Source organism: Notothenia coriiceps, unplaced genomic scaffold, assembly GCF_000735185.1.
Source record: "Notothenia coriiceps isolate Sejong01 unplaced genomic scaffold, NC01 NC01_scaffold00019485, whole genome shotgun sequence".
Lineage (NCBI taxonomy): Eukaryota > Metazoa > Chordata > Actinopteri > Perciformes > Nototheniidae > Notothenia > Notothenia coriiceps.
Window position 1 is genome coordinate 1 of NW_011352186.1, and position 14,117 is coordinate 14,117.

The 14,117-nt window shown below is 41.4% G+C and overlaps 1 protein-coding gene across 1 annotated transcript in view; it reads left to right on the forward strand.

The window, feature by feature from the left end:
- Positions 1–3,021: 3,021 nt before the first annotated feature.
- The window catches only part of LOC104952067 (dedicator of cytokinesis protein 2-like), a 21,669-nt gene continuing 10,573 nt past the window's right edge, over positions 3,022–14,117 (forward strand). The window contains exons 1-3 of the mRNA XM_010778822.1: positions 3,022–3,134; positions 3,521–3,591; positions 5,548–5,678. Coding sequence (XP_010777124.1) covers positions 3,099–3,134; positions 3,521–3,591; positions 5,548–5,678 — 238 coding nt within the window. The 5' untranslated portion in view covers positions 3,022–3,098. The remainder of the gene's footprint in view (positions 3,135–3,520; positions 3,592–5,547; positions 5,679–14,117) is intronic.

Genomic DNA, 14,117 nt, shown 5'->3' on the forward strand with positions numbered 1-14,117 from the left:
CGATTTTTCTGACAGATATTGCGATTCGATTTGCGATATTTGTTTTTAAGCGACCCAACGGAAGTTTATTGTAAAATGCGGCCATATCTTCGGCTAGGAAGGTCACATCAACGTGCTCCCATCTCTAGCACCCCCGCAGCCCGAGCCACGAGTGAAAGAACTAAACTTACATGAAACTTACGTTGGGTTGCTTTAAAGTCAAGCTTCAGTTTAAGATTCACCCTGTAATAGAAACAGGTGATGGAGCATTACTAACCTGACTCAGATGGTTTGTTTCACCAAACCATAGGAAAGCTCCATTGGAAGCCATTTGGAAAAGTATTTCAAAAATACTTGGCAGGTGATGGGATCAATCTGTCTATCACCTTCTATCATGGGACACTTCTGATTGGTTAACAATGGCTGGTACATATGGAGCACAGCACTTCTGATTGGTGTGGATGACTGTCACACAAGAAGAAACAAATAAATAAACGTTTTTTAAAGAAATCGCAGGCTTTGCGATTTGATAATCGCATCATTTCAAATTGCGATTTCGATTTAAAATCGATCAATCGTTCAGCCCTAGTTCGCGTGTTCCACTGCTCCTGGATTGACTGAGCTTCTGTCCCCAGCCTCCCCTGGGTATCTCTGAACCGATAAAACTCCCTCCCTTCTCTCTTTTCTTCTATCTGTCGCCCTCTCCCTACCTGCAGCCGATAACTTCTTCTTGCTCTGCATATAAAGTTTTCACATTGAGGTTTTTCCTCCTTGTCATGCCAACGGAGAATTGGGTATTCAAGGGAGCCAGTGGTTCTTTAGGTGCACCTGTAAGGTCCCATCATCATCAAGACTACCACTCATAAATAGTTAAATAGGCGGCACTGAAGATGTATTAGCTTGTCAAACCGACTTTGTGTTCAAGCAAACTCTATTAGAAACGCGTGATGTTTGCTTCAAAAATATGTAAGGCACGCTGTACCACATTTTGCTCTTTCCTTCACCTCCTGTCTGTCCTTCAGGCCCTGCAGCTTTCACATTACTTCCACTAGTCTAGTTCATCAGGTGTGTGTTTCCTTTTTCCTTCCCCGGAGCCCTTGCTCTATATTTCTCCTCCTGTCTAACCCTTTCCTCGTCCCCCTTCTTTCCATCCCTTTTTCTCATCTTTAGGTTTACCATCTATCTTTACTTCATTCCTCCTTTTTAAACATTCTCCCTCTCTCCAAAGCGAAAGCACACAGCGTTCACATTTTCACCGACAAAATAAGTATGTTTTCTAAGATCAAGATATGTTCTTATTAATGCAGTTAGGATTCTATTAGGACATCTGCTCTGTTTTCAATGAGAAGCATTTTTCAGACTTTTCTTCAGGGTCTTTCACTCCATTTCTGTTGATACCCTGCCCTACATGGCTCCCTCCGTATATCTTCAGTATTTGTTTGCTGAGCAGTCTAATGTATATGTGTTATCGCTCTTCTGTGCGTGTGCTTGATGTGTGTGTTTGTGTGTTTGTGAGCACAGTGTGTACTGTGTACTTTTATACAGCTCTGGAAAAGACCATTCCACATTTTCTCTAAATCTCAATCTCTACATGTATGGCAGCCATTCCATTATTTTATCTGTTGAATTCCAACATGGATAAATGTTGTCAGTAGTTTATGGAATAAAAACAAAACAAATTGCTTTACTCAAACACATATCTATAAAGAGTAAAACAAGAGAAACTGATCATTTTGTAGTGGTCTCTTCATTTTTCTCAGAGCTGTATATATGTGGTGTGAGTTCTCAACCTGGTGTTATGACAGCATCTCTGACCCTGATGCATCCAGACATCATCTCTTTACACACACCCACACTCACACACATATTCATGCACAGACAGGGCCTGTGGATTAAGCAGGACACTGGGTCTGTCATCATAACTGTACTCTGCAAAGCGGCCAGTGATAATACCGCCGTGTGTTACCGCATAATCCCTCCCCGCACATGCTACATTTGCTGTGTGCCACATGCTAATCCTTCCCTCCAGAACCCAACACTTCTATTGTAATTAATAACTGCAAAGCTCCACTGAATCACACAGAGATAGTGAGATGGGGGGGAAGGAAAGATGGATGAGAGAGACGTTTCCTTGGGGTGGAGGAAGTTAAACTCGAGCGATGGTAGAGGAATATGTGGGTGTTTGTTTGTGATGTGAAAAAGCAGCAACAAAGATCACCCAAAGTCCGAGGAGGGTTGTTCTAATCACTGCAGTTGGTACTTATCAATGTTTACTTTAACCTTGTCCACATAATACTTTATTAGTTTGCAGCAGCACTTTGGAATAGAATTCATTGAATTACAAGTCTGCACTGAGTTGGAGAATAATTACATTGCCAGAATGACTTCTTTGTCTTACAACTTTATATGTTAAATAAAATATTGACCGTAAGCTTTACATGTATAGCACCTTCACTTTGAATATATTTTAAACTATATTATTAAAGAAAGAAGCGAGGACCTGCAACCAATTCAGTTGACTCACAATTTCCATAAAAACACATAATCTAGGAGTAATTTCCCTGTTGCTAGATAACTCTGAGACTGACAGAGAAAACTAGCTCTGGCTTGACAAGGAATCTTGAAAAAAAGTGAAACTGTGAACCCTGTAAGTTCATCAAACTTAAATGTTTCATATTTTAGTTATTAATTTACTGACTATTTTGTGCGTTACACTCAATATTTGTTACATAATGTTGATCAAACATTTTTTAAATAAGGCTGTTTTTGCCTTCATCTATATTCAACTTGAGTTTATTGCCAGCCATCTTTGTTTTTACACTTTGTGTCTTATTTTCTCTCCCCACCTTCCCACCTCAATGATTATTCTCCTCCCTGTTATTTTCTCTCATCTTTCAGTTCCTACCTCCATCCTTTACTCCATTCCCCTTTCTAATCGTGTCTTGTTTTCTAATGTTTGCCTCATTCATCAGAAAATCATTCAGTTTTTCCTGTTGCATTTCCATTGATGTCCTCCTCCTCCTCCTCCTCCTCCTCCTCCTCCTAGGCTGTACGAGGGGAAGGAGCAGGCAGAGTTTGAAGAGTCGCTGAGGAGGCTCTTTGAATCCATCAACAGCCTGATGAGGACAGACTACACCACCACTCTGCTGCTCAGGGTAATCATACGTCTTCACCTTGAACCCCATTCTTCATCACCCAGCTCTCATTTTTACCTTTTTTCATCCTTATGCTCTATTATATATATTTTTTTACATGTACCTGTCTGGTTCTGATTTATCTTCTTCCTCCTCAATCCCAAACTTCTCTAATGCGATCACTATTCTGCTGCTTAAAGACATACAAACAGATCAAGTCACAGAAAGTTAAGCAGAAGAACTAGTGGCCCTGTAAAACATAAAATAGATATTTTCTCACACTTCTGATCAGAAGTTATTTGATGGCAAAGTCACCTTCTGTTCACCAACATCTTCCACAGGATTTCAAGACAGCTTTTTAACAGTGTTTACTTGTCCTGTGTGTGTGTGTGTGTGTGTTTCATCAGGTTGCTGCTCTGAAGTACCTGCCAACAGTCCTGCATGATGTTGAGAAAGTGTTTGATGCCAAACTTCTCAGGTAAGCTTGCCTTTAAACACTCAGGCACACCAACTCGCACGCACGCACGCACGCACGCACGCACGCACGCACGCACGCACGCACGCACGCACGCACGCACGCACGCACGCACGCACACACACACACACACACACACACACACACACACACACACACACACACACACACCAGCTCCTTATCTTTGGTCTCATTCAGTGACACTGACAGAGGAGGGGAGCTTTCAGTTCAGCTGAGGTTTTAGTCTTGGCTTTCTTCAGTGACCCCCATCCTTCTGTCCCACACCTTCCGCCCTGGTTCAGCCGCACCTTCTTCATCAGGTGATACAAATCTCATCAAACTGACATACACGCAAGGACACACAATCTGCGCCTCCTCCTTATGCCCCTGAGTGAATTGACAATTGCAGTGAAACCATGAGACAAAACCCATTTGAACTCCTTCTCTCAGGTTCTCATCCTCCTAACGAGCGAAATTACTTGGAATGGCTAGTTTAACCTCTCTTTGACCCCGAATCAGTTTATATACCTCAGCAGTATTTTAGGCACTTTGTTTGTCCTCTAGCAATTCCACAACCTAACAATGATCCATTCTCTTGGTATGACCTTTTTACCTTAGCAAAATATGTTAATTGATGTTTTCCTACCAGCAATGTTCCATTTTAAACACCCTTATCCTCAGTTGTGCTTTTCACCTTTCTGTGATCCGTGTGCCTTTGTGTGTTTGTGGATTATCCACATCTGCCTACTTAAGTCCCTGTAGTGGCTCGATGTCAACACAGTGTCACGAAGGTGCTACCTAACACCTGCCACACAGACCATAACTCGCAAATACACCGGTAGAAAGGTGATGAAGGGCATAGAGTTTCAAAATCAGTGCATATATTCTCACTTTCTGTCATTCAATTTCTCTTTTTCTCTTCCACACACTCATGCCTCCCGTCTTCTGCGTTTCTTTACCCACATGCAAAAATATACCGAGCCATCTGCACTTGAAAGTAAGGTCCCCATTGCGTTCCTGATCAGAACGGCCTCAGGCAGAGTTTCCAAAAGCATGCTGTGTGAATTACAATCAGTGCGAAATAGGTGTGTCTCAGCTTCGGTATAGTCACATTCCTGCACCTTGTAAACTCACCTATGGTGTGATCCGCCGAGCCTACAAACACAGACATTGTCAGCTATGCCTGTGTTTTGTTTGCTCTAGTTGTCCTTTGTTTGTCCATGTGGGAATATGCTGACATTTTGGGTTTTAATTACATTCTACTCAGATGATTACTGGGCCTGATAAGTCAGCTGGGCCCAGCCTGTCCTCCTGCCAGCTTAGGCACACCAAAAGTTAAACAAACCTTTTGTTGTGTTTGTTAGCGGGGGTTGTGCATTTCATTTTTAATACCATCAGTGACAGTGCTGTTGCAGCCTGTATGCCATCAGTTAAGTAGACAGAAACAAAGTGAGATACAAACAAGTAGACACAGGGTTTGCCATGCTGTGAGTATTCAATCTTTCTAAGTGGCATCGGGGCTTGCAACCAGGCTGTTTAATTATTCTAAAATTGAATTTGGGGGGCGTAGGATGATTCAAACCTGTGTCTTCATTAAAGCCTGTTTAGGCTGTGGCTCATTTGTTTTTATGCGGCATACACTGCTTTACCCATGTCTATGCTGCGCTGTGCTTTCAGTGGTTGCATATTTTATGACCTCGAAGGAGAAATGTTCAAAGCTTAAGTTACTGAGTCGTGGTTCCTTCTTTGATCTTTGAATCAATTTCAAGGTGGGAAAAAATGAATAAGGAGATTATGTTAAAAACTAAAAAATACTGCTATAATCTGTGGAAAAATATAAATATAATAAATATATAAATTATTTATTGTGCTCATTTTCAAGAAAACAAGCCTGTTGTTCCTTCCGTATAATGATTATGCTGATTATTTATTCCACTGCCTATTGCTTTCTCTTTTCAGTGAGTTGCTGCATGACTTTTATTCCTGCATCCCCCCTGAGATACTCCAGGAACAGAAGGTGAACTCACTCCAGAAACAGAAGGTGGCCTCCATGACTGAAATCGTCAGCAGCAAACTCTTCCAGAGACAAGGTGTGTCATTTATGTTTTCTGTCATAGGCCTCAGCATTGAGCTGCTAACCAACAGCCGACTTAACGGTTGTGGGGAGAACCAATCACAGATGTGCCCAGTTCTGAACAAATACCACCGCAGTCTGTGTGAAATCCTACAGAGCATTAGTTGCTTCTCACTTAAAGGTTGAGATCGCATTAAAAGGTCTATTATACAGTGAGTAATTCCCGCCCAGCTACAGGACTGTGCAGACAGCTGCTCCCACTGTACTTTATGATCAGGAAGGATGTCCTTTAGTTCAAAGGCTTTATCTTGATACAGCACAATGGATAAAAGTGTGGTGCTAATACGGCAAGGGTAATGTTCCATTCCCTGTAGGGCAATCCAGTAAAGCACTCTGGGTAAAAGCATCTGCCACATGTTGAAAGGACAAACTGTTGTTTATTCATGTATGCTTTATTTTCTTTCCTGCACCATACACACACATTCAATTCAATTTCATTAATATAGGAATGACATGGCAACCTATAATCTCCAAGGAAGCAGACGATATGGAGGATGACACTCCCAAATACTTAAAAAAGGAACAATGAATGATTTTGAACATGAATTCAACCATAATCTTTTGAATCCTTGATATTTGCTTGATTTACTCTAAGAAAAAAGAAGGGTAAACCTCCTTTAACATTAACAGTTGCTTCAGCTTACATTCACCTTAATACTACATGGATATCAGTGTTTATTTGTCAAAACAGTATTTTTGTCAGTGGCTATTTTTTATTGAGGAAAAAAACAAAACAGTTTGGATATTTGATGCTAATGCTGTAAGAAACTATTTGAGTGCTGCTATGTTTATCTCCACTGACATTATTACAATCAGCTCGATGTACCCGGGTCAGATACCATGTTATTACAATCAGCATAAGTGGCACCGATTAATGTTCTGGTTAAGGTCAATTCGAGTCAGCAGGCTGGAATAACATGGACCTAATCAGTAAACATTTGTAGTCTGAAGCAGTATCTGTTCGTTGTCTTTTGTCCTTGTGGTGTTGACATTCCCTATCCGCCCAGACTGAAAGCATCCATAAACATTATTGCAAGCAGAAAATGAATACATGGTTTACGCCTTATTAGTTGTTGCCAGTGAATATAAAGAAAGATGGGTGTTATCCATATTAATGTCAAAGGTAATACCTGCAGTTTGCCAAAGGAGAAGAAGTAATAACACCTAATGTGTGAGGCAGATAAGCGGAAAGTGTTTTCAGAGCGCAGCAGTATCATAGTCATTAATGTGTCAATGTTCATACCATGCCTATTGTTTGATTTCCCTAGATTTGGTGTAATTGCCAGAGACACATGTTTTTGTATGTATCGGGCCATTAAAGTACACTACACATTAAGGATCACACACTCTGCACCAATTTCACCCCCTACTACGGTTCAGCCCTATTATGTCAGTCTAATTGGCTCGTAGTGTGCTGATAAGCGGTAGTTTCCCCTGCAGAGGACCACACAGTGATGAATAGAGTGGGCAAATGTTGTGCTGCTGTATAAAACCGAGTCGATAAGGGGGCCCATCATCGGGCCTCTGCAGCGGAAGAATTGGAAAAAGGCTTTGAGTTATTGTGGTACACCAAATTTGGTTTCAGACAGAAATGGGTCTGAATGAGATGGGATGGGATGCATGCCGGGCTGTTGGGGAGAGATTAAGTTACATCATGGATAGTGCAGGTTGTGTATGAGAATGCATCCATGCGCACATGGGGCAAACACATTTGCATGTATCTGTTACAGAGTGACTGATGACACCATGTCTCGGTGTGGGTGTATTTGTGCATTTCAGTATTTGTGCAGCGGTGCATGCTAAATGAGCGTGGGCTCTGCCTTAAACGTTGTTCTTGCCCGGTGTAGCAGTGGGTCCGCTCATCAGTCAGCCGCTGCCAGCCGGGGCAATGGCCGGTCCACGATACGGTCCTTTGGTATTGATCTTGGCTCCGATGATTGATTCCCAAGGGGCCTCAACGACAGCCTGGGCCCTCTGGCTCACTGTCAACATTCTCTGAGTCACACTCTGTCATCATGGAAGGAAGGTGAGAGGGAAGAAAGTAATGAAAGTGACAGGAGAGAAAGTGATGGGAACAACAGGTAGAAAAGAGATAAAGAGGTGTATACGGCATCATGCCAAAATGCTACAAATCAATTTAGGCAAACAAGGTCTCTGAATTATCAGTCAATGTGTGAAAACCAGATGGCTGACCTAAAACCATTTAGAAAGCAAATATTTAAATACTTTTAGCTCCAGTCAAAATCTGACTTATTTTAAAACCATGTTAGGAGTCATTCGAGAGGGTGGAAATCTCTATTTGTAATAAAACACTTCAAATACCAGAGGAGAGGGATTCAGGCAGAGGTAGTTTAGAGTCAAATGAGGAATGAACAAACAAAGGCAGAAAAGATGGAAAATATAAAACTAATTTGCAAAGGAGGGAGACAGAAGAGTAAGGGAAGATGTTTTGGGAAAATAAAGGACTATACCCACTGGCAGAAAAGGAAAGGGGGATGACATGATGATTAGTAAAGGTGGTGCAAGTTTAGAGATATGGGAAAGATTGATGACAGTTGAGTGGTGAAGAGACACTGGCAATTTTAGGGAAACAAGGTATTCAGGAGAGAGGAGAGAACCGGTGGTGGTACAGAAATAAAACAAAATACCTTGAGAGTGAACAAGTAAGAGTTTGTGAGAGATATACTGATGTTGTTTTGCTATAAAACAGTCCAGAAGGGATTAAAGTTTAAGGCCTGCCCACACGCAATCTATCAGCAAACCCGCTTGCTGTTGGTCCCAGCTCCCTCTCCCCCCCCCCATCCTCCGGCACACTGCTTATTTATTCATTCGTTCTTTTATACATTGGTCTATTCCATCTCGATCCCTGCCTCAACAAATGAGGGCTGACGCTCAGTCTAATTGAGATGCATTTAAGCATTGGGATGCTCATCAGACGGCTTGTATGCAAGGATGCCATTCGTCCAGGAGGCTGAAATATGTAGCACAGTTAGATTATATATTTATCATGGCTAATGGCCCCGGGTGTCCTATCACTGCTCTGCAATACATATTTAATAACCATACCTGTCTGTTTGACTGTCTGTCAGAGAGGACCTGCCAAGCTCCGTCTCCCGGGAAAAATGTCAAGCAGTGTAGGAGATGTTAGATGATTGAAGGGGAGGGTGTGCGACTGTGCGTGGCAAGAGTCGAGAGATCACCTGCTAGCTAATGTTCGAGAGTGAGAATTTAAAAAACAGATAAGAATTAAAACCAGTAAAAAATTAAAAAACATCTCAGTAGTAATTTGATTATAAAAGTACCAACTGCAATGCAACCTATCTGTATTTTAATCATACCTTGATATTTAATTCATGAAGTGCATAATGAGCAGCACATTCGCATTGGCTCCAGTTATTCCGTCACATACTGTTATTGTTAGATTTTCTTAAGTGCAGTCATTGCAAGAGGGCATCTTCCTACAGCAGAAAACACAACATGTGGTTGTGTAGGGAATATAATCAGAATGGGGATTGGTTTAAATTATTCCTTTTTTTAAATATTTTGGTAAAAATATGCGGATCCAGAAAGTATGGTAACTACCTTGTATTTGTTACTTGGTGTTACTCACTAGGAGAGCAGTCTCTATTTTTGCAATGAGGTCCTGTCACACTGTAGTCACATGTGTTCACTTTCTCCAATCATGGTTTTGTGTGTGTGTGTGTGTGTGTGTGTGGTGTGTGCGTGCGTGCGTGCGTGCGTGCGTGCGTGCGTGTGTGTGCAATGTGCGGATTTTGCCTGTCCATGTGTTCCTCATGTCCAATTGCATCCTTTGGCTGTGTTTGAAGGGATTCTATTTTTTTCCAATGCTCAAAAATATGCTGGATTAAAGCTATTGGCAAGCAAATACTGTTTACACACACACATATGCAGACACAGGCACAGATACACATGTGCATCTTGTGGGGGGTTAATCTGGTTTTGAGGCAACATTACATTTAGGATGCGCATTATGGCTCATTTTAGGCAAATTATAATGCAATCACTGACAGATTGAGAGCATTAACACTGATAAATGGGGGGGGGGGGGGGGGGGGAGAATGAGAGCAAAGAGCAGAAGGACAGTGGGAGGAAAGTAGCATTTTACTTTCCAAAATCAGGCCAAATCCCTGATTCCATCTAATAACCCTGTGCATTTTTTCAGCCATTCCCCCTTCTCCATCTGTACAGCTGGAGGGAAGACAGCAGTCATGTCACCCGTCTTGTAGAACAGATGAAACATAAACCACATTTGTTTTGGTGTGATGAATTGTTCGTGCTAGTGCTAAGTGTGTCTGTAACATAACATGATACTAAAACCATAAAACTGAAAATCAGAGAAGCTGCATTCTGCCATCTCTACTGTAAACATTTGATTTAAATGCATTATTCACATCAAGCCATATAAACAGCAGCAAACCCATTACTTAAGTGTTAGTGCTTTACTGCCACACATCATACAAAGTGTTGACATTGTTCCCACCCATGTCTATATTTCCCCTTCTGTGATTACTTAACAGATGCATGTCAGAGCTTGATGAATATGTATGACTGATGTGCTGTAAAGATATTATCGTCAGGATTTAATCAGTGTTGAGTGAACTTGGTTGTTCCCGCATTCTCTACCAATCAGCATTATTGACAGGTCACTTTAAGCCTGAGATATAATGTTACTGAGCGGGGTTTTCTACATCTGGCTAAGATATTACCCTGTAACCAAGTGGGATCTGGCTATGAATGTCTATTTATGTTGTCTAAAGTAAGATTAGGCTGTGTTGGTATTCTAACATACTTTTAAAAGCAGATGTAAAATGCCAGTGTATTTAATAGTGTGAATACGGCACGCTATGTTGTGAGTGTTACACTGAGGGTAAGCAACAATTTGCATGCAACACAAGAGCCTCTTATTGTTAAATATTTCTCCAAGCCTTTCTCAAAGCAGCTGGTTGAGATGTCATTTCAAAGCTGTCAGCTTTACTGCTGGGTGTGTGATTGTAACAGGTTGCTTGGTGGTCCAGTAAGCCCCCATGTGCCCATATGCTGTATCCTTAGTTATATGGACATATTAAGAGACAGATATGTGAATCGTAAAACTCATAATAGTCATTGGCTGTTGTGCCCCCCCCAGGCTGTTAAAAGTGTTTTTATCTGTTCTCCTCCCTACAGTATCTTTTCTCAGTTCTCTTCTCTTTTCTCCTCTATTAGCTCCTACTGAGTCTTGCTTTCATATATTATTTTAACAACATTGGCTTTTGTTGCATCATATTAAGATTCATGTTACGCTGTACTCTTTCAAGATCTCAAACACCCTGCAAAAACTGCCTGCAACACCTGTCAGAAGATTTTGAATGTATACTGGTTTAAAAAGTGGGGTTTGTGTCCATCGAGTGTTCAACAGCAGAGGAGCCATCTGCCACACATTATTTTAAAACTTTTGTTTAACAGAATGACCCAAAGCAGCTGAGCTAACTGTAAAAGCTGTGGCTTGACGGTTTAAAAGAGTTAATAAGAGATAGAGAGTCAGTGTGTGTCATTCATTAGGGGTCTGCAGAGCCTGCAGAAGAACTAAAAGAAGGATGGATGAGACTAATGGAGCAAAGTGAATGGAGTTTAATCATTTTGGGAAATGCCTCTGTCTCCCAGTCTACCTCTGTCTCATTTATATTCTTTTCCATGCTTGTGTCTCTGAGTTTATCTCAATGGAAACTGAATGCAGACAATGACAGTAGAGGGACACCACGGTCTGTGTGTCAGCACACCTGCCCAGTCATTTATTTGTTACGGATGTGATTGGTTAAATGTTAACCAGAGACATCAACAACCTGACAGAACGCGTGTGTTTGAATGGTAACGTGACGATGTGTGTTTCCATGGTAATGGGTGTGTTTGCATGGTAACGGGGAATATTGTGTGTTGTCATGGTAAGGGTTGTGTTGTCATGGTAACACGGTGGGGTGTGCTGTCAAGGTAACGTAACACAGTATGCAGCCTCTACGTTCCTGTTGCGTTACTGTTAACTCAGAAGTTATAATTCAGATATCATTATTCACTTAGAACACATGATCCACATGAAATGAAACAGCACTACTTGTAAAAAGTATGTATTACTTTCTTTTTCAACTTGATAGTTGGTTTTGATTGCAGTACCCATAATACTTAGAGTAAGTAGTACTGTTCAGGTTCACAATGCTGAAAAACTACGATGCAGAATTAAAAACGTCATCAGATATAGGCTCAACAGTAGGCTGCAACACCATCATAATGTCCCTCTGAGAATTAGCCTGTCCACCAGTCAAAGCAGGGACATTGTTGACCATAAGGCATTCCTCTACCATTGATCCGCCCCTGGATCGTTTGGATTCCATCAGAAACGCTGTAGCAACCGATGTTTGCAAGAGACTAATTGGTCAATCAATTACATATTCATATGGGAGAGGGAGCAGGGGAGGAAAGCAGAGGTGAGATGTGGCAATTAGCGGGTGAGTCATAGACAGGGACTGAGACAGGTGGAAAGAAAGAAAGAAAAAAGATAATTTGAACGCTGTTTGAAACACAGGGAAAATTAATTGAAAGCTGTATCTAGAAGAATCACTCAGGGGATTATCTGATCAGTATCAGCAATATCATACTGACGAAAAAATAATCGTGCTCGAGACGCCGCCCTTTACTGTGAATTGTGTTTTCTTTGGTTCTGCTGACAGTGTATTGTGCCAGGTCTCATCAGCATCATAGCAGGGAGAGCATTCATTCACACAGTCAAGATAATTTTATGCATTTCTATGAAAAGAGTCATCCCACTAAAACATTTAAATACGTCTATTTTGCACAACAGCATATCAAACAAGCTATACAAAAAAGAAAGAAATGTAAACAGACAAGCACAAACCTTAATGCTAACAGAGAAATAAGTGCTTTCTATTTCAAAAGGGGTCTAAAAATGGATCAAGGAAAAAAAGTTAGGAGGGAGGGAGACGAATGAAGAATGGAGGGAGACTGGATGAGAGGAGACACCCACTGTGACACGGAGAGATGGGAAACATGCTGAGAGAGACATTTAGTCATAACCGAGCGGGAAGACAGTTGGCTTGGTCCCAGCCCCCTCTCAGCTCAAAAGATTTACTTGTCGTTGTGCCTCCAAACCCTCTCATTATCATTTTTTCTATCACTCCGCCTTGCCGAAAGCAAGGGATGACAACTAAAGGAAGGGAAGAGAGAGGGATGGAGATACGAGGAAGAGAACAATGATTTACATGCCTCTTAGAAACTGAGATTGCATCTCATTATCATGTGCTATAGTTTATTGTGTTTGCCTGTCAAATGAAAAAATGGAGAAGAGATGAGCTGGCTGCTGAGCCATCAAAGCTGTTCTCTGTGTTGTGGTTGCCAGCACGGATGGTTGTCTGCTCTCATAAACTTGGTAACCCAAACACATAACCACACGTTCACACAGGCACAGAGACATTCCAACTCACACATCAAATATCAGTGAAGCTCCAAATCAGACACAACAAGGACAATTCACACTTGGACACACAGAGACGCATTGCTTTTATTAGTCAAAGGCTGAGATTACGGCTAGAATAAAAATACATTTCGATTGAATATAGATGGGTACTTGAAGCTCTGTTGGTTCGCGCTCTGAATATGTTGTGTGTTGTGCGTCAGCACCTGTGCAGATGAGGAAAAGTTGAAAAGCATCCCAATGTTAGCCCCAAGATATTGATTTCCATTTGCCCATCAGCGCCTGTTGGGCAAAGCTTTCTTCCCTAACATGGCTGAATTGATTTTCTGCACTGTTACACCGCAAGATAAAACGCATAACGCAACTAAATCACACAGGCAAGTGGAACATAGAAACACAGGTGTGAATGGGAAAGTGAAAAATACACCTTTGCCATGAAAAAATAGCTTTAAAATGTTATTATGTTTTACATGTTGCATATTAAACCTCTTCAAATGTGACTAAAAGGTAACAACTGAACTGTATCCGTCAAATGCCTTTTGCAAGGTTCCTACAATTCTTCTTCTCCCCAGCCACTACCCCTCCTCTCCTCCTTATTTGAGCCGCTCAGGCAGAGTCTCTTTTTAGGCTGCTTTGTTACAAAGCTGCCACTAGCAAGCTCCACCAAAAAGACCTTGGCAAAAATGGTTTACGGTTATAGGATTAGGTCCATGACTGGGTTTAGACTCTGCCAATCCTAGTGAAGGATGCCGATTTGTTTTGAGGTTTATGGTGAAAGCCTTTCACAGAAAATTAGGGCTGTTGCGATTTACCGTGATATTTAAATATCTTAATATTATTTAATGTCAGTAATAAATGTTTGATAGTATGTGAAAAAATAATATCTTACCATTTTCACTTCCCCAGTGCCCCCAC